The sequence below is a fragment of the Carassius gibelio genome, chromosome B23 (assembly GCF_023724105.1).
Source record: "Carassius gibelio isolate Cgi1373 ecotype wild population from Czech Republic chromosome B23, carGib1.2-hapl.c, whole genome shotgun sequence".
Taxonomy (NCBI): Eukaryota; Metazoa; Chordata; class Actinopteri; order Cypriniformes; family Cyprinidae; genus Carassius; species Carassius gibelio.
Genome location: NC_068418.1, coordinates 26883894 through 26907097, shown reverse-complemented (window position 1 = coordinate 26907097; position 23204 = coordinate 26883894). Strand labels below are relative to the sequence as shown.

General features: G+C 36.1%; 2 protein-coding genes across 3 annotated transcripts in view; both read left to right on the top strand.

Annotated features, from left to right (window-relative positions):
- Positions 1 to 7200, top strand: part of LOC128011424 (macrophage mannose receptor 1-like) — a 139212-nt gene extending 132012 nt beyond the window's left edge. Inside the window, exon 5 of the mRNA XM_052593791.1 lies at positions 6606 to 7200. Within this exon, the coding sequence (XP_052449751.1) occupies positions 6606 to 6961 (356 nt within the window). The 3' untranslated portion in view covers positions 6962 to 7200. The remainder of the gene's footprint in view (positions 1 to 6605) is intronic.
- LOC128011426 (macrophage mannose receptor 1-like) overlaps positions 1 to 23204 on the top strand; it is a 95475-nt gene that overhangs the window by 52636 nt on the left and 19635 nt on the right. Inside the window, exon 2 of one of the 2 annotated variants that reach the window (XM_052593794.1) lies at positions 16453 to 16491. The exons of the other annotated variant lie outside the window; for it this stretch is intronic. Within the exon in view, the coding sequence (XP_052449754.1) occupies positions 16455 to 16491 (37 nt within the window). The 5' untranslated portion in view covers positions 16453 to 16454. The remainder of the gene's footprint in view (positions 1 to 16452; positions 16492 to 23204) is intronic. 2 annotated transcript variants of the gene reach the window in all.

Below are 23204 nucleotides of genomic sequence, written 5' to 3'. Positions count from 1 at the left end.
TCTGATGAACTTTCCACTATTAATTAACTAAACTGACACTATTTTCTTCTTTAAAGCTGCTTATAGCTGAATTGGTTTCGGAATAATTGATAAACTTTGCAACACTGAAACTTTTTTATTTGTATTTTAAATGCTACAGAAAGAAAGGTAACTTGGTTATGTGATTAAAACACAGACATGTCCTAAAAGACTTAATTTTCATCATGAAGAGATAATTTTCATCATGAAACACTCTCAATTCTGAATAATGAACCACAATTAGATTGGTCTTTTTGTTGTTGGTAAATAAGAGGAGAAAGAACATGTATTTAATTCTCTAAACCAATATCAGAGGAATGTTTTTCTCTTTTAAAGGCAGCAGTAAAGGATTCGTCCCTGTACAGGAGCAAAAGAACTGGTTTGATGCTCAGAAACACTGCAGACAGAAACACACAGATCTGGCCAGTGTGAGGAATGAGACGGAGAATAATCAGATAAAGAAAATCATAAACCAGAACCTAACTTCACCTAATCAAGCCTGGATTGGTCTGTACAGATCCTGGTATTGGTCAGACAACAGCAACTTCATATTCAATCTCTGGAAGATTGGTGAACCCAATGAAATAGCTACAAATTACAGAATCTGCGCATCAACTGGTGTCAGTGAAGGAGGATGGACAGATGAGCCATGTTCAGTTCAGCATCTCTTTGTGTGTTATGATGGTGAGTAGATCAATCATCTGAGCTGCTGAACATCTACTTGTTAAACTACAGAAACTCTCTCATCATTACAGAAGTTCAACGAGCGCGCTATAACTTTAACCCAAAACTTTCCAAGTGTGTTCCTGGTTAATTCAACCAAAAATGAAAATTTTGTAATTATCTCAACTCATAAGATTTTGGTTCACCTCTGAAACACATGAAGATATTGTTAATGAAACCTCAGGGGTTTCTGTCCCACCACTTTAAACAAAACTTAGATCATGAAGGCATCTAAAATTAAATCCATATTTACAGAAATAGTCACTTATACATTGAAAATAATTGGTGTAGAATCAATTTGCACTCAGAAATTGCTAAAAAAAAAAATCACAAATAGTCAAAACACACTGAATTACTATAAAAGTTAATTTATGAAGTACTGAAACAGTATTTTCCTTTAAAATTAACATAAATGCACATGCAAAGAGAGACGCACATGGAGTAACACATATATATAAACTACAGCTAATGAAAATGTCACATATTTATTCTTTTTTTTAATTACAATTCAAATTAAAATGTAAAAATAAAAGTCGAAATGAAATAGAAATGAAATGCTGTTAATAAAATTATTGTTGCAATATTGTAGTTGGCTACTGTACAAATAAAAACACTATAACTAAAATATATAAACAATGAATAACTTTACGTATAAAAGTATTTGTGTATACAAAGCATAAATCTTTCTTCATATTTCAGAATGAGCACTTAATCATTTGTTTTATATGTTGAGTTCATGTCTGTCTGATGTTTATCATGTTCATGATGTCCACTACTGTAACATTAATGAACGTAGCTTTTTAATAAGTAGGGGAAATTCCCGACATTAAAAAAAAAATTACCGTTTACATGCCTAGGGTGTTTGCATTGCAAGAATATACAGATATACTTGTTAGGTGATGTTTTCTCATTAAAATCATACAATTTCCTATTAATTCAGTAGAACATTTACGTATACTTGGGATTACCAATATGGCGGCATGGCGGCTTCACTTTCATGATGTCATGAGCAATCCAGTTCTTTATTATAGATCAATGATTGAGACGTGATTTTTTTTATTTGTTTGAGACTTCTCTCAGTGATAATCCATGATCCAGCTTTGCTTACAATGATTGAGATGCTCCTTTTATACCCATCTACATGCTCCTCTGTTTTTTATCAGCTCGAGGCTGTTTCTTTTACAACCTTGGTGGAGAACTTTGAAAATTTGAAGCCTGCAGCCTGCCATCAAGATATTATTACTAATATTATAAACAGGCCTTTATTATGGGATTAGAATCCCGCCAAATGTATTACAGCCACAGATCGAAAAATAATAAGATTAGATCAAATATTTAAAAACACATGTAAAATAATAATGCACAAAAACAATGCAGTCATGGATCGAAAAATAATAAGCGTGAATCAAAAATGTAAATACATTTAAAATTATATTGCACAAAACTGAAACATGAATTAAACATTTTCCAAATCTCAAACAAAATCAGGTTTCCTGCTCACATGTTATTTTTTTGTGTGCTTGTGGTCTTTTCCCCTGTGCTCTTGTTTCCACGTTCTGCACTTGGGTTTCTAAAAGTTGCAGTTAGAGTTTCATGTAAATCAGGGCTGGCTTCAGCGTCACCATTGGCCCACAAGTTCTTGATTGACAGCTGCTCCCTATCCAATCAGTCCAAGGGGGAGTTGACGTGACTCAAATGCGACTCGTGGCTGCTGTGGCAAGTTTGTGAAGTAGATGGTGACGGTGACACGGGAGTGGATTTTTCAAATCTCTCCCGTCCCGTCCAGTTCCAATCCCACGAAAAAAACTGGGGGAAAATCCCGTCCCGTTTCCTGGAATGACTCATGTTCTCTCCCACTCCCATGTTGTATTTTATTTTATTTTTTTCAGTTACAGTGAAAAAATACAGCACAGATGACAGCATGCCTACTTTAAAATGTAAAAATGTAGTTTTTTATTTTTATTTTATTGAACTAAAAACCATCTTAAACAATGCACATTGTGCGTTTCACACACGTAATGTAAATCATCCATGCTAACACAAGTTTTCTATTTTATTTTATTTTCCATTTGGGCGTAAACATTGCACTCTGAGAGTGGCACTCTAGATTTATTTTTCCTACACAGAGTTTCTTGCTCAAGCACACATGAACTGCATCTTGTTTTCTTTAATTATTTTACAGAAGCACAATGTTTCGTTGTTATTCTGAGTGCACACAAATAAACGTATGTGGATTAGAAAGGTTTATTACTTTTATCCGTATGATCTGTGGGATTTAGAAAGTGAGTGGGCCACCTAGAGGCGGAGATATTTAATTGTTCTTACAGAGATGCGAATTGTTCTGGATTTTTACCCTACAGACTTTATCACCTATGGGTATGAATGATGAAGCATCATTTAATGTGATGCTATGAAATATTATTATTACATATATGATGTCATTAATAATATTATTTTATATTATTTATTATATATATATTTTACATTTACGATGGATTTAATTGTGGAGTTAATGTGGTGTGGTGTTAACGATTATTCAATTACTAATCTTGATTGGATATTGGTAATTCTTCTATCACAATGATGGAGTCACAAGATCCAAGTGCGAGGTAAAAATGGTTTATTTGTAGCTGAGACAGTCAGCAATGAGAAGTAGGAAGACGATGGCATAACCCCAGATGAATCACATCCAGACCACTCAAGCAGCAGTAACTCAAACCCACACAGGAATCCTAGGCAAGTGAGGAATAAGGTCCAGCAAATACCAACTGGAGGGACAGGAGCACAACTACACAAGAAAGACAGACGAGAATCAATGAACCAACAACACGAACAGGAATGCCAGCCAAACTTAAAGGCATCGCAAATGAGTTGCAGCTGGTGCTCATTAACACGGCTGCTGCTAGTTAACAGACGCACACAATCAGACAGAGACACAAGATGAGCGCACTGACCCATGAAACATGACATCTTCGCTGTGATTTTTCATGTTGTTTTAAATACAATGGAGTTTGAATACAATGTTGATGCCTGATGAAGATCATACGATCGAATCGTTGCTATTAAAGTATTTTTTTATTTTTTTATTTTGCAATTGATAGTGTGTGGGATTTTCTTGTATTCTCATATCTGTATGACCAAAAATGAGTATTTTAAGAGCAAGTAAGAGCACCTTGCCTCCATCTGTCCTGCTGTGAGCGCGCTGCTGTTCAACTTCCACACACACTTCAATAGTGCACATTTCTGTAGGTTAACATTAGATTGAGCGGCCATGTATTACTACATACATCTTTTAGATGAAAAGCTAAATTTGAGGTCTATGAATGATAGGTGGGCTTTTGGATGTACTGCCCTATGTAGGCTACTGTATTAGCACATAGACCATCCATTAACAATCTGTCCTTTACCAGCCATACCAAAGCAAACAGGAGGAGAGCATAAAGACACAGAGCAAGTACAATTGAGTTCAAAATTAAAATAAGCCCACAGTTTATAATTTATTTATTTAAAAGGTAGGCTATATTTGTATATAAAGTTGGGGATCAAAGTGTTATTACGATTCCAGGTCCTGTGGCTCCGCCAACATTTTTTCCTGTCCTGTCCCAATCCCGTGATTAATAGTGATTTTGTTTACAATCAATGCCAGCCTCTATTGTGATGATGGATAAGCAGCGTGGAGGAGAAGAAGTGGATGTAATCGAAATACCACTGTTTTATCATCATGTGCATCAATTCCTTTGTTCTGCTGAACACAAAGGAGGAAATTTAGAAGAATGTTTGCAAACAAGCAGGTTTCTGCCACAATTTCATGTCCATAGTATTTTTCCATACTATGCAAGTCAAAGCTGTTTTTGTAGAAACATTCTTCAGAATTTCTTCCCTTGTTTTAAGCCACACCCTGACACTTCTCATGAAACTACACAAAGATTAGGCATAATGGCTAAACAGTCCATTTAGATATGTTTGTGTGCATGTATATTTTTTATGGATTGATTTATTAATTCAAACAAACATACAACAGAATAAATTGAAAATTACGACAAAGAATAATTCTAATTAAGAGAAAAATAAAATTAACGCATGTCCTAATTCTTAACTTCACTATGCGTGTTTTGTTTTTGTTTAGTTCAAATGTAAATATAAATAAACAAATGGGTAATCTAATTCTTAGAATAAATAATTTTTTTTTTTTAGCGGTTGACATTCTCAGCCAATGAGCATGAAGCTGTGTCGTCAGTCAGCCGCTTCCCATCATGCTTTTGATCAGCACAGTCGGTGGAGAGCAACTGCGCTAGACTGCTCAATCCGACACTCGCCAGAGTTTTTTTTCACACGTCAGCATGACATCAGAGCAAGGCGGACGTAACTCTGACACTTTTCTAACCGGCATGCATCTCGCGATGATCACCAGTGATCGGTTCTGCACAGATTTTGCTCATCTCAAACAAGCTTATTTAATGCGCATCTTGTCAGTAAAGCCGGTTTTGTAATCAGTTTCTAAATCTCCATCTCCTGCGCACTTTCAAATGGAGCAGCATTAGGTGCGCTCGACTTGAAGCAGCTGCACAGATTGATCAATGTATGACATCAGAGTACTGCAAGGGCGATTCGAAAACATTGGATCCATGTGCTTTCTTATCGCTTGCGCTGTACTTTGATGTCATACAGTGATCATTCTGTGCAGTGTTTCTTCAAGTTGAATGCTAATACTGCCCCATGTAAAAGCGCGCAGGTGATGGAAATTTACCACAGAACTGGCTTTACTGACAAGATAAATTAAATATCACGTGTGATTTGTCGTGCAGCCCTACTGCCTAAAATATAAAGTATTGCTCACTAAACCAAACTAACAAGACACGTGTTAACAGGCTAGATATCGGCCTACTCTGAGTACATAGAGCTTGCAGAAAATATCATAACACACAAAGGAAATGTTTCTGTCACCCACTAACAAAATATTTATGGCTTATTACCCGGGATCTTCACACAACTGCCACAGTAGCCATGAGTCGCATTGGAGTGATGTTAACTCCCCCTTGGACTTGTGGGCCAATGGTGATGCTGAAGCCAGCCCTGTTTTATATGAAACTCTAACTACAACTTTTAGAATTGCAGAACGTGGAGACAAGAACAAAGGGGAAAAGACCACAAGCACACAAAAAAATAACATGTGAGCAGGAAACCTGATTTTGTTTTTCATTTGGAAAATTATTAATTCATGTTTCAGTTTTGTGCGATATAATTTTAAATGTCTTTACATTTTTGATTCATGCTTATTATTATTCGATCCATTACTGCGCTGTTTGTTATTTTTTTTTAAATTGCATTTGTTTTTTGGTTTAGTGCGTTATTTTTTTTTTTACACACGTTTTTAAATATTTTATTATTCTTATTTTTCAATCTGTGACTGCAGTACATTTGGCGGGATTCTAATCCCATACTTTAGTCCTATTAGTCCGAGTGTTATGGCTATAATGGTGGTTAAGGTTTTTTATTTGACAAAGTTTTAAATTTAATACACAAATCAATGCTGTTGTTAAATCCAGGTTTTTTCACTTGAGACTCCTGGCTAAAGTCATTATATTTCTTTCTGTTAAAGACCTTGACAAAGTCATTCATACCTTTATTGTTTCAATGCTTGATTAATTTAATTATCTTTACACAGGAGTCAGCCAGAAAGCGTTGTTACATTTGCAGGGAGTCCAAAATGCAGCAGCTAGGATGCTGACAGTTTCCAACTAGAATATAAGCTTTTATTGTTTACTTTTAAAATCTTAAACAGCACTAAAACAGCACTGGGTCCTGTATTTAAATGCTTCATGTTCTGTATCTTGATTTTCTTGTTGAACTGTTTGTGTTTCCAGATAAACTGGTTCTGATCCGAGAGAATAAGACGTGGACTGAAGCTCTGAGATACTGCAGAAATATGAGCATGGACCTGGTGTCGGTGGATTCGGAGCAGATGCAGAAGCGGGTGATGAATGTGATCTTGAGCGCTCTCTCTGATCACGTGTGGCTGGGTCTGCGTCACGCCTGTAAACTGAGATTATGGTTCTGGGTCAACGGTTACACCATGTGCTACAATCAGTGGGCTCCTGATTATGACAATGGACTGGGCGACTGTGATAAGACAGCCAGATCTGGAGTCATTAGGACATGCGATAATCGCTGGATCAGCCGTCCTGAAACTGATAGATACAACTTCATCTGCATCAACTGAGTGCTGGAGAGTAACTGATTACATCTGATCCAGATTACAAATATTCATTACATGTAATTAGATTACACTACATTTTAAAAAGCCAATAATCAGGTTACTTTCTTATGGATCACATGTTCACACAATGTCAGTAAATTATTCATGTAATCAAAAAGTACTCAGAATCATTAATAAGATGTGTAAAAAAAAGTTTTCTTTATGTAATTAGTAATCAGCAACAGACTAAATATGTATACAATGTAATATAATATAATAATCTACCCACTGTGTGTGTTTGTCTGTTTTAACTTTTATCATATTTTCACTTATTTAAGATCAATTATTTGATTCAGCTTCATGACTCATTACTTACATTAACTGTTTTTTTTTTTTTTTTGATTAATTATTTTTATTGTATGTTATTTAGTACTTACATTTACTTTACTGGAACTGACATGTTCTGAAAACTTCATCTACAATGACTGCAAATATAATGATATATAACTATAAATCATGCAACTTCATTTAAAAAAAAAAAGTTAACTTTTGTATTTTATTCTCTGGTTTAGCTTATTTCCTAGAGTTATTAAAAGGATGTTGTGATGGATAATATTTAAGATGCTGTTATGTACGTCACGTTCGGTTCTAAATTCAGTTTCATTTTTATGGCCTTTTAGTTTTAATCTCATTGTTTCCGGTGTTTCCTTTTAGTTTCCTTGGCCATCGTGGTTTCTGTAGTTACTGATAATGTTGTTCAACTGTGTCTTGTTAATTTCCTTCTTTACTGTGTTATCAGCCTCTCACTTGGCATTAAAAATTTCTGACTTGATGACAAAGTGTGTGATGTTCCTGTATAAAATCATCTATAATGAATACATATAACATAAATGGATGAATGATTTTATATAATGGTAACAAATATTCATTGAGTGACTTAATGGAAAATTTGCAATATGTTTGAACATCAGCAGGAGCATTTAAATGAAATGGTGAAGGTTAAAATGTGATTAAAGCAGTGATTAGATACTTCTATATTGTGGCAAACTACAGGACCGTCAAATAAACACAATGCTGGCAGGAAAAAAAAAAGCCTTAGAAACACTCAAAAATAATTAAAACTTACATGTTTCTGAAATATATTGTAATGTATGGGAAGTTAAGCAAGCAGCGGTGATGAGGATCTATGAGTGGTTTCACGCCTAGTTTGTTTGAACCCTGCAAATGCTCTCAGAGCGGTTCAGCTCGCATATGTGAACAAAAAAGTGAACTCAACCCCCCCTAAAAGAACCCAAAAGTGAACCATACTCAGACCACCTCCATTCAGTTTAACGCTCAGGTATTCCAGAAACGTAGTGCTCAAGTCAAAAGTCAAAGAGTTAAAATAAAAAAAAGACTGCATTTTTTTAGTAAATTCCATTAAATCATCTTGCGTTTTTCAAAGCAAAATTGCAGTGGTTCCCTAACTTTTCTCCTCTATGTACATATTTGACAATATGAGGCCCTGTAACGGGGCTGTTCTAGGTGGGGATTGAACCCGGGTCTGTTGGGTCCAAAAGTCATTTAGTTAATGGATTGATCTAACTCCCCACTAAATGATTCCAAGAGCAAGGATGATCAAAGGCCAGGAGTCGTGGGTCTTCAACAAAAGACAAACTTTACTAATAAAAGGTGCAACAAAACAAGAGAAGCCGTGCTTCCAAAAAAACAGTACAAAAAATAGACACAAGGGTCCAAAGACTTAAACTCAAACTTTAACAGACTTAGCTTGCAACAGATAACATAGGCTCAAGACTGAACAATAAGGCATGGCACAAACACACTTAAATAGGGCAAGATACAGGTGTGATGCATCAGGCATAATGAGTGGTAGTGTTCAGAGTCTGGTGAGAGACGCCACCTGCTGACCAGGAGGAAAATATCAGTTCAGTTAAGGGTTCCTTATAGGCCCCCAATTAATGAAAGTAATTCTAACTATGAACATTGAAATGCTGGTATGTACTTAGATGTGTATACATTTGTAAGCTACTGTAATTTACACGTTAACGAGTGCGAACCTATCGTTGTTTTCTTTTGTCCTCTCTTCTCTCTCGCTCCAGTTTTTCACAAGTTCATCAAACAACCGCAGTAAGAATATTTCATCAAGCACGGTGAGTAATGGATTCTCCTGCTATTGTTATTTGCACCTCTTGTCACATGTACAGTTTATCTATCTCTGTCGCAGATGAGGGATTCACATGTGATAAATGCAGGGAAATAGTTAGGCTGACAGAAGATTTCAGAATTAGAGACACGCATCCAAACTTTAATTGAGGACAGTAAGAATGTTAGGGCTCTAGATACGGCTTTGGATGCGTCTAGCTCAGGGATTCCTGTACATTGTCCGGTTCCAGCAGAGCCCCTGCAGCAGGGCAACTGGGTGACGGTGAGGCAGCGTAGTCGTGGGTCAAAACACCACTCTTCTGTTCCGATCAAAACATTAAACAGGTTCTCCCCACTCAGTGATGCACACACTGAGAAACCTGATGAAAGTGCTCTAGTTATTGGTGATTCTATTGTACGGAACGTGAATATAGAGACTCCAGCGACCATAGTCAAATGTTTACCGGGAGCCAGAGAGCCTGACATCTTGGCAAATTTAAAAGTGCTGGCTAATGCTAAACGTAAATACAGTAAAATTGTTATTCATGCTGGCGCTAATGATGTTCGACTTCACCAGTCGGAGATCACTAAAAATAACATTAGAGAGGTGTGTGAACTTGCAAGCATGATGTCAGACACTGTAATATGCTCTGGTCAAGTCAAGTCACCTTTATTTATATAGCGCTTTAAACAAAATACATTGCGTCAAAGCAACTGAACAACATTCATTAGGAAAACAGTGTGTCAATAATGCAAAATGTTAGTTAAAGGCAGTTCATCATTGAATTCAGTGATGTCATCTCTGTTCAGTTAAATAGTGTCTGAAGTGAGGGTAAAAACATGTACGATTTCTGTGTGTGTCAATGAAAGGGTCTGAAAAGATAAAACAATATGCAAATGAATGAGAAGTATTTATTTATTGATTTTTTTTTATTACAGACTTGTGAAGATCGTATTGAAAAATAGTTAGTGATTCCATCCTATAAAAACAGATTTATAACTAATACCATTGTGAGATCAAGGGAATGGTTATAATGTCATCTCTGTTCAGTTTAAATAGTGTCTGTGCATTTATCTGCAATCAAGTCAACGATATCGCTGTAGATGAAGTGACCCCAACTAAGCAAGCCAGAGGCGACAGCGACAAGGAACCAAAACTCCATCGGTCACAGAATGGAGAAAAAAACCTTGGGAGAAAACAGGCTCAGTTGGGGGTCAGTTCTCCTCTGACCAGACAAAACCAGTAGTTCAATTCCAGGCTGCAGCAAAGTCAGATTGTGCAGAAGAATCATCTGTTTCCTGTGGTCTTGTCCTGGTCCTCTGAGACAAGGTCTATACAGGGGATCTGTATCTGGGCTCTAGTTGTCCTGGTCTCCGCTGTCTTTCAGGGCAGTAGAGGTGCTTTCTAGGTGTTGATCCACCATCTGGTCTGGATACGTACTGGATCCGGGTGACTGCAGTGACCCTCTGATCTGGATACAGACTGGATCTGGTGACTACGGGGACCTCGGAATAAGACAGAAACAGACCAATATTAGCGTAGATGCCATTCTTCTAATGATGTAGCAAGTACATAGGGTGTTATGGGAAGGTTTCCTGGTTCTGGTTTACCTAATTAATGCAGCCTAAAAATCCTTTAACGGATTTGGATATTAAAAGCATACTAGTATGTTATGTGTAAGCCAGGTTAAAGAGATGGGTCTTTTATCTAGATTTAAACTGCAAGAGTGTGTCTGCCTCCCGAACAATGTTAGGTAGGTTATTCCAGAGTTTAGGCGCCAAATAGGAAAAGGAAAAGGACGTTTTGAGAACGTAGCAGATGTAGAGGATTATAATGTAAAAGGAGCTCATTCAAATACTGAGGTGCTAAACCATTCAGGGCTTTATTAGTAATAAGCAATATTTTAAAATCTATACGATGTTTGACAGGGAGCCAGTGCAGTGTGGACAGGACCGGGCTAATATGGTCATACTTCCTGGTTCTAGTAAGAACTCTTGCTGCTGCATTTTGGACTAGCTGTAGTTTGTTTACTAAGCGTGCAGAACAACCACCCAATAAAGCATTACAATAATCTAACCTTGAGGTCATAAATGCATGGATTAACATTTCTGCATTTGACATTGAGAGCATAGGCTGTAATTTAGTGTAGTGTGATGTTCCTGTATAAAATCATCTACAATGAATACATATCACATAAATGGATGAATGTAATGATTTTATATAATGGTAATAAATATTCATTGAACATCAGCAGAAGCATTTCAATGAAGTGGTGAAGGTTAAAATGTGATTAAAATAGTGCTTACTGATACTTCTTTATTGTGGCAAACTACAGGACCTTCAAATAAATACAATGCTGGCAGAAAAAAAGTTTCACACCTAGTTTGTTTGAGCCCTGCAAATGCTCTTGGAGCGGTTCAGCTCGCATATGTGAACAAACAAGTGAACTCAACCCCCCCTAAAAGAACCCAAAAGTGAACCATACTCAGACCACCTCCATTCATTTTAACGCTCAGGCAATCCAGAAACGTAGTGCTCAAGTCAAAGAGTTAAAATAAAATGAAGACTTTGCATTTTTTTTGTAAATTCCATTAAATTATCTTGCGTTTTTCAAAGCAAAAATGCAGCGGTTCCCTTCCTTCACTCCTCTATGTACACATTTGACAATATGAGGCCCCCAATGTCGATCTATTAAAGAGTTAGTTCAACCAAGTATTACAATTATGTCATTAATGACACACCCTCATGTCATTCCAAACCCGTAAATCCTCTGTTCATCTTCAGAACACAGCTTAAGATATTTGAGCCGTGGGAACATGGAGGAGATGGAAGGATGGAAGGATATAAAACAGGAGCGACGACAGTGAAGGAGGATAGAGGACTAGGCCTGGATTTTATTTTGTGTTTTGATTTTGTTTGTGCGCGTCAGTCGTCCGTGAGGGGCTGAAGCGCTGTTTTGTCTTCATTTTGTAATTAAAGTTCCTGTTTGATTGTCTGCCGGTTCCCGCCTCCTTCTTTCCGATAATTATGGAGTCTATATTGTTACAATGTTTTTATAGCCTTTCTGAACATGGACAGTAGACCGTACACACATTTTAAATGGAGGGACTGAGAGCTCTCGGACTAAATCTAAAATATCTTAAACTGTGTTCTGAAGATAAACGGAGGTCTTATGGGTTTGGAACGACACGAGGGACATGAAAGTCATTAATCACATAATTTGAATATTTGGGTGAACTAACCCTTTAAGTTCTGTATCAGTTACAAAATATTATTACTTAACTATAAGGCCCTAAATGGTTTAGCTCCTGCATACCTAACTAGTCTTATACCACATTACAATCTATCATGCTCCTTAAGGTCTCAAAACGCTGGATTTTGGTAGTTCCTAGGATGGCAAAGTCCACTAAACGAGGGTAGAGCTTTTTCACATTTGGCTCCCAAACTCTTGAATAGTCTTCCTGATGATGTTTGGGGTTCAGACACACTCTCTTTGTTTAAATCTAGATTAAAGACTCATCTCTTTGGCCAAGCATTCAAATTATGCATCTCATAATCTTTGAGTGCAGTTATATCTGATTAAATGTGCATTATTATTCTTTAATGTAGTTATTACTTCCAGTTCTGGCACCATGACATTTCTGCGTGGTGTCAGAGATGTTAGCGTGTCTCTCATAAGATCGGTCACAAACACGATCCCTGCACGATCTAATGTGTATAGTCCTGTTAACTCACTGTCTTGCATTGTGTGCAACAGATTTCTTCTCCCTCTTAATGTTTCATCCAGTTTGTCCATTGGTATAGAAACTCTTAAGCCTCTTAAAAGTCCTTGTCCATACTCCAACCATTTTGGACTATCTTTGTGTTAACAATTATTTTCCTCCAATTGACTGTCTTCCGCCATTATCAAGAGTATAGAGAGACAAATGCCTTGTTTACAAACAGGGACCCATATGCGCATGCGTCGTGGTACTTTCCATAATAAATAAATTACTGTTGCATGTCAGTATAGATGTCACAATTTTACTGATGTCCTTGTTACGGTTCTGGAGCTGGGAACTTTTCTGTTGTGTTGCTGTGTATGGAGGGTCAGAAAGCTATTCCGAAGATGAACAAAGGTCTTATGCTGCATTCACACTAAACGCGAATAGAGCGTCAAATTCACGTCTACCACATCTAGTTTGCCACTTGAACACTTTGAGTGCATTCGCGCATCTAGAGTGAAATAGACGCACGTAAAAAGGTTTGAAGCTAAATTAACGCACGTCCAAGGCGAAATCTGCTTCTTCTGGGAGGGGCAAGTGCTAGGCGGTTGTCTGTTTGCAAGATGGCTGATGCTGATCGAGCATTCGAGGCTTTTACACTTTTTCCTGCAAACGTCCTCTGAATAATCACATTATCTTGTTAGCGAAAAGTAGCTGTATATTGGGGGAAAATAGCGGTGGGAAGGCCGCGGGTCGATAAACTTGAATGTGAATCGTGACTCAAAAGTGACTCAAAACTAGACACGCGAATTTCCGCCTAAACCCGTCTTTACATTGACTTAACATTGAAATCATTCGCGCCAGACGCTCTATTCACGTTTGGTGTGAACACAGAATTACAGCTTTGAAATTGAGTAAGTAATGAAAGAATTTTCTTTTTTTAGGTGAACTAACCCTTTAAATATGCACTAATCTGCTTTGCTTTCAGTTTACAAGAAAATAGATCTGAATTGGATCAAGTCAGGTTAAAAAATACAGCAAATACTGCAAATGTCACTCAGTTTGAATGAAATATGAACAAACCCCTCTGTAAAAACCTTCAGAGTATAGAAAGGAATAAACGTTTTGGGGTTTGTAAGTGGTGCTGAAGTGGGGAATAAACTTTTGAAGATACGTATTGGAATCTGAATCTACAGATGCAAACATATAAAGTGTAATATAATAAACAGTGTGTGTTTTAGATGTTGTCTTTCCACTTGTATAAACACCCACACACAAACACATACACATACACACAAACACACTTTTATTCAGTGCTTTTGCCTTAGTGCTAAACAGTGGGGGAGGGGGGGGGATAAGGAAGCAAGCAAACCACAGAAGGAAGTTTTTCTATCCAGGAAAACCAGAAAGAGAGAGAATCAGTGATATCAGTCTGTTCTGATAGAAGAAGAAGCACAAACACACCTGAAGCACAACATCTACAGGTAATAAACTCTGAGTTATAACCTTACATTGATCATAATATGATTGATTTATCAGTGTTTATATCACATTATATTAAACTGATCACGGTTTAACTGGTGAATGTGAGGATTTTCCACATTTGAGTTATTATAAAAGCAAAATAAGGAAATAAAGGTAAAGTCTAACTTAAAATGATAATAATAATAAAAACATTTACGATAATTCACTCATCACTGCAATACTAGTTCATAATGTCTGTGTGAATTTAATTCTTGAGGCTTTAAAAGCAGGAATGTGCAGAATAAAACAATTCACACTGAGGGCATTTGAGGGACTCAAACACAACTATTTTAAAAGATTCAAACATTCACTGATGCTCCAGAAGGAAACAAGATGCATTAAGAGCTGGGGGTGAAAACTTTTGGAAATTGAAGATCAAGGTAAATTGTACTTAGTTTGTGTACCAGAAAACATACAAGTATCTTCTGTTGCTTACGAAGGGCAGAACTAAATGGAACAAAATTATATTTCAACAAAATAAGACAAATTTGGCCATCTTCCTCGTGTTCAAAAGTTTTCACCCCCAGCTCTTAATGCACCTTGTTTCCTTCTGGAGCATCAGTGAATGTTTGAATCTTTTTTAATAGTTGTGTTTGAGTGCCTCAAATGTCCTCAGTGTGATAAGATGTATCTCAAAAATCATAAAGTCACTGCTGGAAAGGGTTCAAATATGCAAAGATGCTGGAAAACTGAAGAATCTGCAGGACTTTAAAGATTTTTCTGAAGAACGCTGCTCAGTTTAACTGTTCAGAACAAACAAGGGACTCATGCACAACCATCACAAAACAGAAAGACAGTCGAGGATCATCAGGTAACAGAACACAGTATTAAGAACCAAGGGTTCCCAAACTTTTGAGTGGGGTTATTTTAATAATTTCAGCATTTTTTTTTTTTTTTGTCTTGTGGACTAAATGTTAATATCTTTTATGTACAATATCTTACTCAGGACAATACTAAATAAAAAAAAATAACATGCATTTAGTATGATCTCTCTTCTTTTTTGAAAATTACTCGCATTTTCACAGATTCTGCAAAGGGTGCCCAAACTTTCGAGCCCCACTGTATATATTTATTATTTTTTGAAAATATAATCAGACCAAACCAAAAACAGCATTTAAAATGACTTACAATGCATTATATAAAACAATGCGGCAATGATTATTGGTTAATTAATAAATAAGTTGTTTTATTGAATAAAACTGTTAAAATATATAATGTAATACAAAGTAAACTATTTATGTACATTACATATTACAAATACTTGCAACAGGAGCCAAAGGCCTGGTTACTGCTAGGGATGTAATGATTAACTGAGAGCCCATTAATAATTGATTAAAATGTTTGATGATTCAAATCAGTTGAGAAGCTAAAAAAAAAAAACACAATTCATGTAGAGCTAGGAGTTTATATGAATGCATGTCTGAGGGGAAAGTATATCTTTAGAAAAGTTCATAGCCTTATTTTTTTTATTTGATTTTATTTGTGTTACTTATTTATTTGATTCGGGACTTTATATTTAGTTTTGTTATTTACATTTAAATTCTATTTACATTTTGTCATTTAGCAGATGGTTTTATTTTAGAACAAGAAAAAAAACAACTGCTGTTAGACTCACAGGAGAATCAAGTTCTTTTAATATCGATTAAACATTTAATTTAATTATCCACTTAATCTTTCCTTTTTGCCCACCTTGTTGCAAAACAACTGTGACAACAAAGATTTCTTCAATAAAAAAATAAAATAAAAAAACATGTGGGCATCACAGCCCTTACAAAAAATGGTTTTATCGTTGTTAAACTGTTTAGTTTTCTTTTGTGTTATTTCTGAATGCCTGAGACTAAAATCAATCAGACAACTGAATTAGTAAAATAATAGCCATAGGTAACTGTCTAGTGCTACAATTGTAATTTGGAAATAATACAATATAATTACTATTTATTTTTTAGATTTTATGTATTTTCAGTGTATTTTCACACTGAATCGTGTCACACATCAGCTTCAGGAGCTTCATGTGTGTATTTATGACTGATGTAGAATCTAATAAGCAATGATAAAGCAGAAATGACATGATCTGATGTTCTGGATCTGGTCAGATGTTCAGCGTCTGCTTCATTTATTGAGACTGATTTCTGTTTTTCCCTCAGAAATGGAGAGAATCACACTGATGTCTGTTCTGCTCACAGGTGAGTGCTTGACTAGTACTAGTGCTGATAGTTAGTGTTAGTGCTGTCACAACTAAAAGAGATCTGAGCCAACTTTCAAGTTCAAGATGATCCAAAGAATTCAGTTTGGTCACTGAAAATCAAATCTCTGGAAATGCAGCACATTCATGTGTTCATCTTTAAAGTGCACTCAGTGTTCTTCCTCTAGAGCTCCACAGTCTCACCAAATCCTGTAGAAACACTGAACGTACAAAAGCACCATTCAGAGCACTTTATCAAACACATACTGAAACTCTGAGCTCTTGAAATACAGTGTGGATATAATGAGTGAGATCTGTGTGAATGTGTCTCTCCTCAGTCGTGGTCAGTTCGTCTCCGCGTCAGTATCACTTTGTGAATCAGAAGAAGAACTGGTCTGAAGCTCAGAGATACTGCAGAGAGAAATACACAGATCTGGTGTCTATCAATGACATGAATGAACAGAAGGATATAAATCAGCTCCTACAGAGAGAGAACAGTGCTGACCGTGTCTGGATTGGGCTGCAGGACGCATGGGATTGGTCTCTGAATTACTCTGACTTCTACAGAGGAGATGAGTCTCAGTTTAGGAAGTGGGATCCAACACAACCAAATGGAGATGGAGACTGTATTTATATGAACAGTGATGGACAATGGAATGATATGAGCTGTGCTACCCAAACACATTTCATCTGCTATAATGGTGAGATCAGCTGTATGTTTCATATCTGATGAACTTTGCACTATTAATTAACTCTATTATCTTTAAAGTTGCTCTTAGCTGAATTGAACTGGTTTCTGAGTAATTGATTAACTTTGTAACACTGACACTTATTTCATTTAAAATGCTACAGAAATAAATGTGACTTGATTATGTGAATAAAACAGAAATGTTCTAAAATACTTGATACTTGAACAACGAACCACAATTTAATTTGTATTTTCGTTCTTGGTAAATAAGAAGAGAAAGAACATGTATTTAATTCTTTAAATCAATATGAGACATATGTTTTTCTCTTTTAAAGGCAGCAGTAAAGGATTCGTCCCTGTACAGGAGCAAAAGAACTGGACAGATGCTCAGAAACACTGCAGAGAGAATCACACAGATCTGGCCAGTGTGAGGAATGAGACGGAGAATAATCAGATAAAGAAAATCATAAACCAGAACCTAACTTTAGCTTCAACTTCAGCAGAATCTAAATTAGCCTGGATCGGTCTGCACAGATCCTGGAATTGGTCAGACAACAGCAACTTCATATCCCCTCTCTGGAGCAGTGGTCAGCCCAATAGCAGAGATGGCAATAAAAGCATCTGTGCATCAACTGGTATCAGTGATGAAGGAGGATGGACAGACGAGCGTTGTTCAGTTCAGCATCTCTTTGTGTGTTATGATGGTGAGTAGATCAATCATCTGAGCTGCTGAACATCTACTTGTTAAACTACAGAAACTCTCTCATCATTACAGTGTGACTGCACTATTCCTTTAACCAGCAATTCCCAGAGTTTCTGTCAGTGAAAGTATTTCTTGAAGTCTTAAAATTAATGTTTCAATAATTTAACAAAATGCTTCTCTGATGTCATTTAATTATAATAAGACATGCAGATAAACAAATAAAATAACTCTTGTTATAAACATTAAAACAAATATTACTGTTGTTAATTTACTGCCATTTACAATTAAATCATTTTATTTCACACTACAAGTGACAATACTAATAATGATGTTTTAAATTCTTCAGTTTCAAATGCTTTAGTTTTGGTGAATATTAGTGGAAAGCTGTAAATTACTGTCCACAAAAAAAGTTGGAAATGATGCAAATGGGTAAATAGAGTAAACTGGGTTTATACACATTGGGTTCTCAAATGCTCATTAAACTCAGTGTTAATGTGAAGCAGTATTTAATGTGAATGTAGACGCTGAAAGCACTGTTTTAGAAGCTGCTCGTGTGTAAATGAACACAGTGCCATGATTCACTCTGAAACACAACACATCAGACTTTGATTTGATTATCACACTAAAGCTATATCATGACTTCAGATTCATTTTGATTAATTGTGCAGCCTCATTTAAATATATACATTTTTCATTAATTATTTAGTTTCCATAAACTGAGGAAGCCTGTTTGAGAAACTCCGCTGCTTTAACTCAACACTCTTCATATGAGTTCCTGTGTTTAAATGCTTCACTTTCTGTTTGTTTCCAGATAAACTGGTTCTGATCCGAGAGAATAAGACGTGGACTGAAGCTCTGAGATACTGCAGAAATATGAGCATGGACCTGGTGTCGGTGGATTCGGAGCAGATGCAGAAGCGGGTGAAGAATGTGATCTCGAGCGCTCTCTCTGATCACGTGTGGCTGGGTCTGCGTCACTCCTGCACAGTGGGGATCTGGTTCTGGGTCAACGGTCAGACCGTGTGCTATGATCAGTGGGCTTCTGGTTATGACACTGGACTGGACGAATGTGATAAGACGGTCAGATCCGGAGTCATTCGAAAGAATGATACTCGCTGGATCAGCCGCCCTGAAACTGAAGAAAACAACTTCATATGCATCTAGTACTTCTAATTAGATTACACTAAATTTTAATATGCCAATATTTAGAGGACCGTTACTTTCTTATGGATTACATGTTCACACAATACCAGTAAATTATTCATTTAATTATAAAGTAATCACAAAGTACTCAGAATACATGTGAAATCTAATGGATAATGTTACTAAATAAAATGTTCATTATGTACTTTATAACCAGTAAGAGACTTATATAATATAATATAATATAATATAATATAATATAATATAATATAATATAATATAATATAATATAATATAATATAATATAATATAATATAATATAATATAATATAATATAATATAATTGTGGCGAGTGGAGCGGGGCCGAGAGGCGTGGGAACGAGGAGTGAGGCCAGGTGTAGTGATTGGAGATGAGCTACACCTGAGCCCCACCGCTAGTATCGAGTCCCACGTAGGAGATGGAAGGATATAAAACTGGAGTGACGACCGTGAAGGACGAGAGAGGACCAGGCCTGGGACATTAGTTTATGTGTTTGCTTTTAATTTATGCGCGTCAGTCGCCGTGAGGGGCTGACGCGCTGTTTTGTGTTTATTTTTGGATATTAAAATGAGTTTTGATTGTGCGCCGGTTCCCGCCTCCTTCTTCCCGATGAATATGGAGATTTGTAAATTGTTACAGTAATATAATATAATATAATATAATAATATACCTACAGTGAGTCTTATAACAGATTATGAAAGTTCAGAAAGCGAAAGTCATTTGGACTTGATTAAAATAAATTAAATTCCAGTTTACTTGTAAAGCTCTTTTCACAATACATACCGTTTCAAATCAGCTTCACTAAAAATTTATATTTCATAGTTACGACAATGAAGTTTTCTGTTACTGGACACAAATCATCTCCATTTAAAATCTTTGATGTCTGTTTGAACTTCTGTCATGTTTTTATTTAAGATAAATTAAATTATTCAGTTTCATGACTCATGAGGTGATGGAGACAAATATTTACTGTGTTTTCTTTCATTTTACTTTATTATTATTATTATTATTTTGGATGTTATTTAGTACTAAGCACATACATTTACTTTTTTGAAATTAATATGTTCAGTAAACTTCATCTAAAATGACTGCAAATATACTCATAATTGTAATACATGCAACTTGATATGAGACAGGAGTCTCTAAACGGATGCTGTGGTGGAAAATATTTAAGATGCTCTAATATATATATATCATGTTCAGTTTTGGTTTTGGTGTCATTTTGATCTCATTGTTTCCTGTGTTTCCTTTCGATTTGCTTGGTCATCATGGTTTTTTCAGTATGTTCTTATCCGTCACTATAGTTACTAATTATGTTGTTCACCTGTGTCTCATTAATTTCCTTCATTACTGTGTATTTTTTTTATTCCTCTCACTTGGCATTGTAGACTATGAATATTTTTTGAGGATTTTTGAATATTTTCGAGTTTTATGTTCCTTTGTATAAAATCATCTACAATGAATACATTTAAACATAAATGGATAAATATAACAATTTGATATAATGATAACAAATGTCAATTGGGTGACTTCATTGAATATTTGCACTATATTTGAACACCAGCAGAAGCATTTAAATAAAATGGTTTAAATACTGTGGCAAATACTGTACAGGTCCATGTCCAGGTGTTATGGGAAGTGTTCCCGCTTCCAGTTTACCTAATTAATGCAACCTAAAAATCCTTTAACGAATTTGGTTATTAGAAGCATATTAGTATGTTATGTGTAAGCCAGGTTAATGAGATGGGTCTTTAATCTAGATTTAAACTGCAAGAGTGTGTCTGCCTCCCGAACAATGTTAGGTAGGTTATTCCAGAGTTTAGGCGCCAAATAGGAAAAGGATCTGCCGCCCGCAGTTCATTTTGCTATTCTAGGTATTATCAAATTGCCTGAGTTTTGAGAATGGACTAGCTGTAGTTTTTTTATTAAGCGTGCAGAACAACCACCCAGTAAAGCAGTACAATAATCTAACCTTGAGGTCATAAATGCATGGATTAACATTTCTGCATTTGACATTGAGAGCATAGGCCGTAATTTAGATATATTTTTGAGATGGAAAAATGCAGTTTTACAAATGCATGAGTGCAGAGTGCAGAGTTTTTAGGTCCTATAATCAACACCTCTGTTTTTTCAGAATTTAGCAGTAAGAAATTACCTGTCATCCAGTTTTTTATATCGGCTATGCATTCCATTAGTTTTTCAAATTGGTGTGTTTCACTGGGCCGCAAAGAAATATAGAGCTGATTATCATCAGCATAGCAGTGAAACCATGCTAATGCACTTCCATTAATGCCAACAAAGTGTTCAAGTCTATGCAAAAGAATGTTGTGGTCAATTGTGTCAAACGCCGCACTAAGATCCAATAAAACTAATAGAGAGATACACCCACGATCAGATGATAAGAGCAGATCAGTTGTAACTCTAAGGAGAGCAGTCTCAGTACTATGATACGGTCTAAATCCTGACTGGAAATCCTCATATATACCATTTTTCTCTAAGAAGGAATATAATTATGAGAATACTACCTGTTCTAGTATCTTGGACAGAAAAGGGAGATTCAAGATCAGTCTATAATTAATTAGTTATTTGGGGTCAAGTTGTGGTTTTTTCATGAGAGGCTTAATAACAGCCAGTTTGAAGGTTTTGAGGACATATCCTTATGACAATGAGGAATTAATAATAGCCAGAAGAGGACCTATGACTTCTGGAAGCACCTCTTTTAGGAACTTAGATGGTATAGGGTCTAACATACATGTTGTTGGTTTAGATGATTTAACAAGTTTATACAAATCTTCCTCTCCTATAGTAGAGAATGAGCGGAACTGTTCCTCAGGGGGTCTATAGTGCACTGTCTGATGTGATACTGTAGCTGACGTCTGAATGGTTACAATTTTATCTCTAATAGTACCTATTTTAGAAGTAAAGCAGTTCATAAAGTCATTACTGCTGTGATGTTGGGAAATGTCAACATTTGTTGTGGCTTTATTTTTCGTAAATTTAGCCACTGTATTGAATAAATACCTGGGGTTATGTTTGTTTTCTTCTAAAAGATAAGAAAAGTAATCGGATCTAGCAGCTTTTAATGCTTTTCTGTAGGATAGGTTACTTTCCCGCCAAGCAATATGAAATACCTCTAGTTTTGTTTTTCATTTTTTCGGGCTGCCCTCTTTAGAGTGCGAGTATGATCATTATACCATGGTGTCAAACTGGTTTCCTTAACCTTCCTTAAGCGTAAAGGAGCAACGCTATTTAAAATGCTAGAAAAGAGAGAGTCCATAGTTTTTGGACTATGGACAAAGAGGTTTTGGATATGCTAAGGAATTTGGATACATCAGGAAGATAACTTAAAAAGCGGTCTTTTGTGGTAGAATTGATGGTTCTTCCTTACTTGCAACAAGAAGTAGAATTTACAATTTTGGCTATATGAAGTTTGCACAAAACTAAATAATGATCTGAGATATCATCACTTGGCTGCATAATTTCAGCACTATCAACATCAATTCCATGTGACAGTATTAAATCTAGAGTATGATTTCGACAATGAGTAGGTCCTGAAACGTGTTGTCTAACCCTGATAGAGTTCAGAACGTATATAAATGCTGATCCCAAATCATCTTTTTCATTATTTACATGGATATTAAAATCACCAACTATTAAAACTTTATCTGCAGCCAGAACTAAATTGTATGGCTAAATTGTATGGTGCCCTGGTGGCCTGTTTACAGTAGCCAGTACAAACATAATAGGGGATTTATCATTAACATTTGTTTCTCTGGATAATGTTATATGAAGCACCATTACTTCAAACGAGTTATACTTGAAACCTGTCCTCTGAGAAATCCTGAAAATGTTGTTATAAATTGAAGCAACACCTGCATCCTTTGCCTTTTAGACGCGGCTCATGTTTATAACAGTAATCTTGGGGGGTGGACTCATTTCAAATAATGTAATCATAAGGTTTTAGCCAGGTTTCAGTTGTAATGAACCAGAACTCGACATAGGATCCATAAAGCAGGCTTTATTATAAAGGCTCGTAGTCGTACAGGCAATGGTCGGAACCAGCAATATCAACAGGGCAGAACAGAGAATCAGTAATCCAGTAACAAGCAAGGGGTCGGTGGGCAGGCAACAAGGGTACGT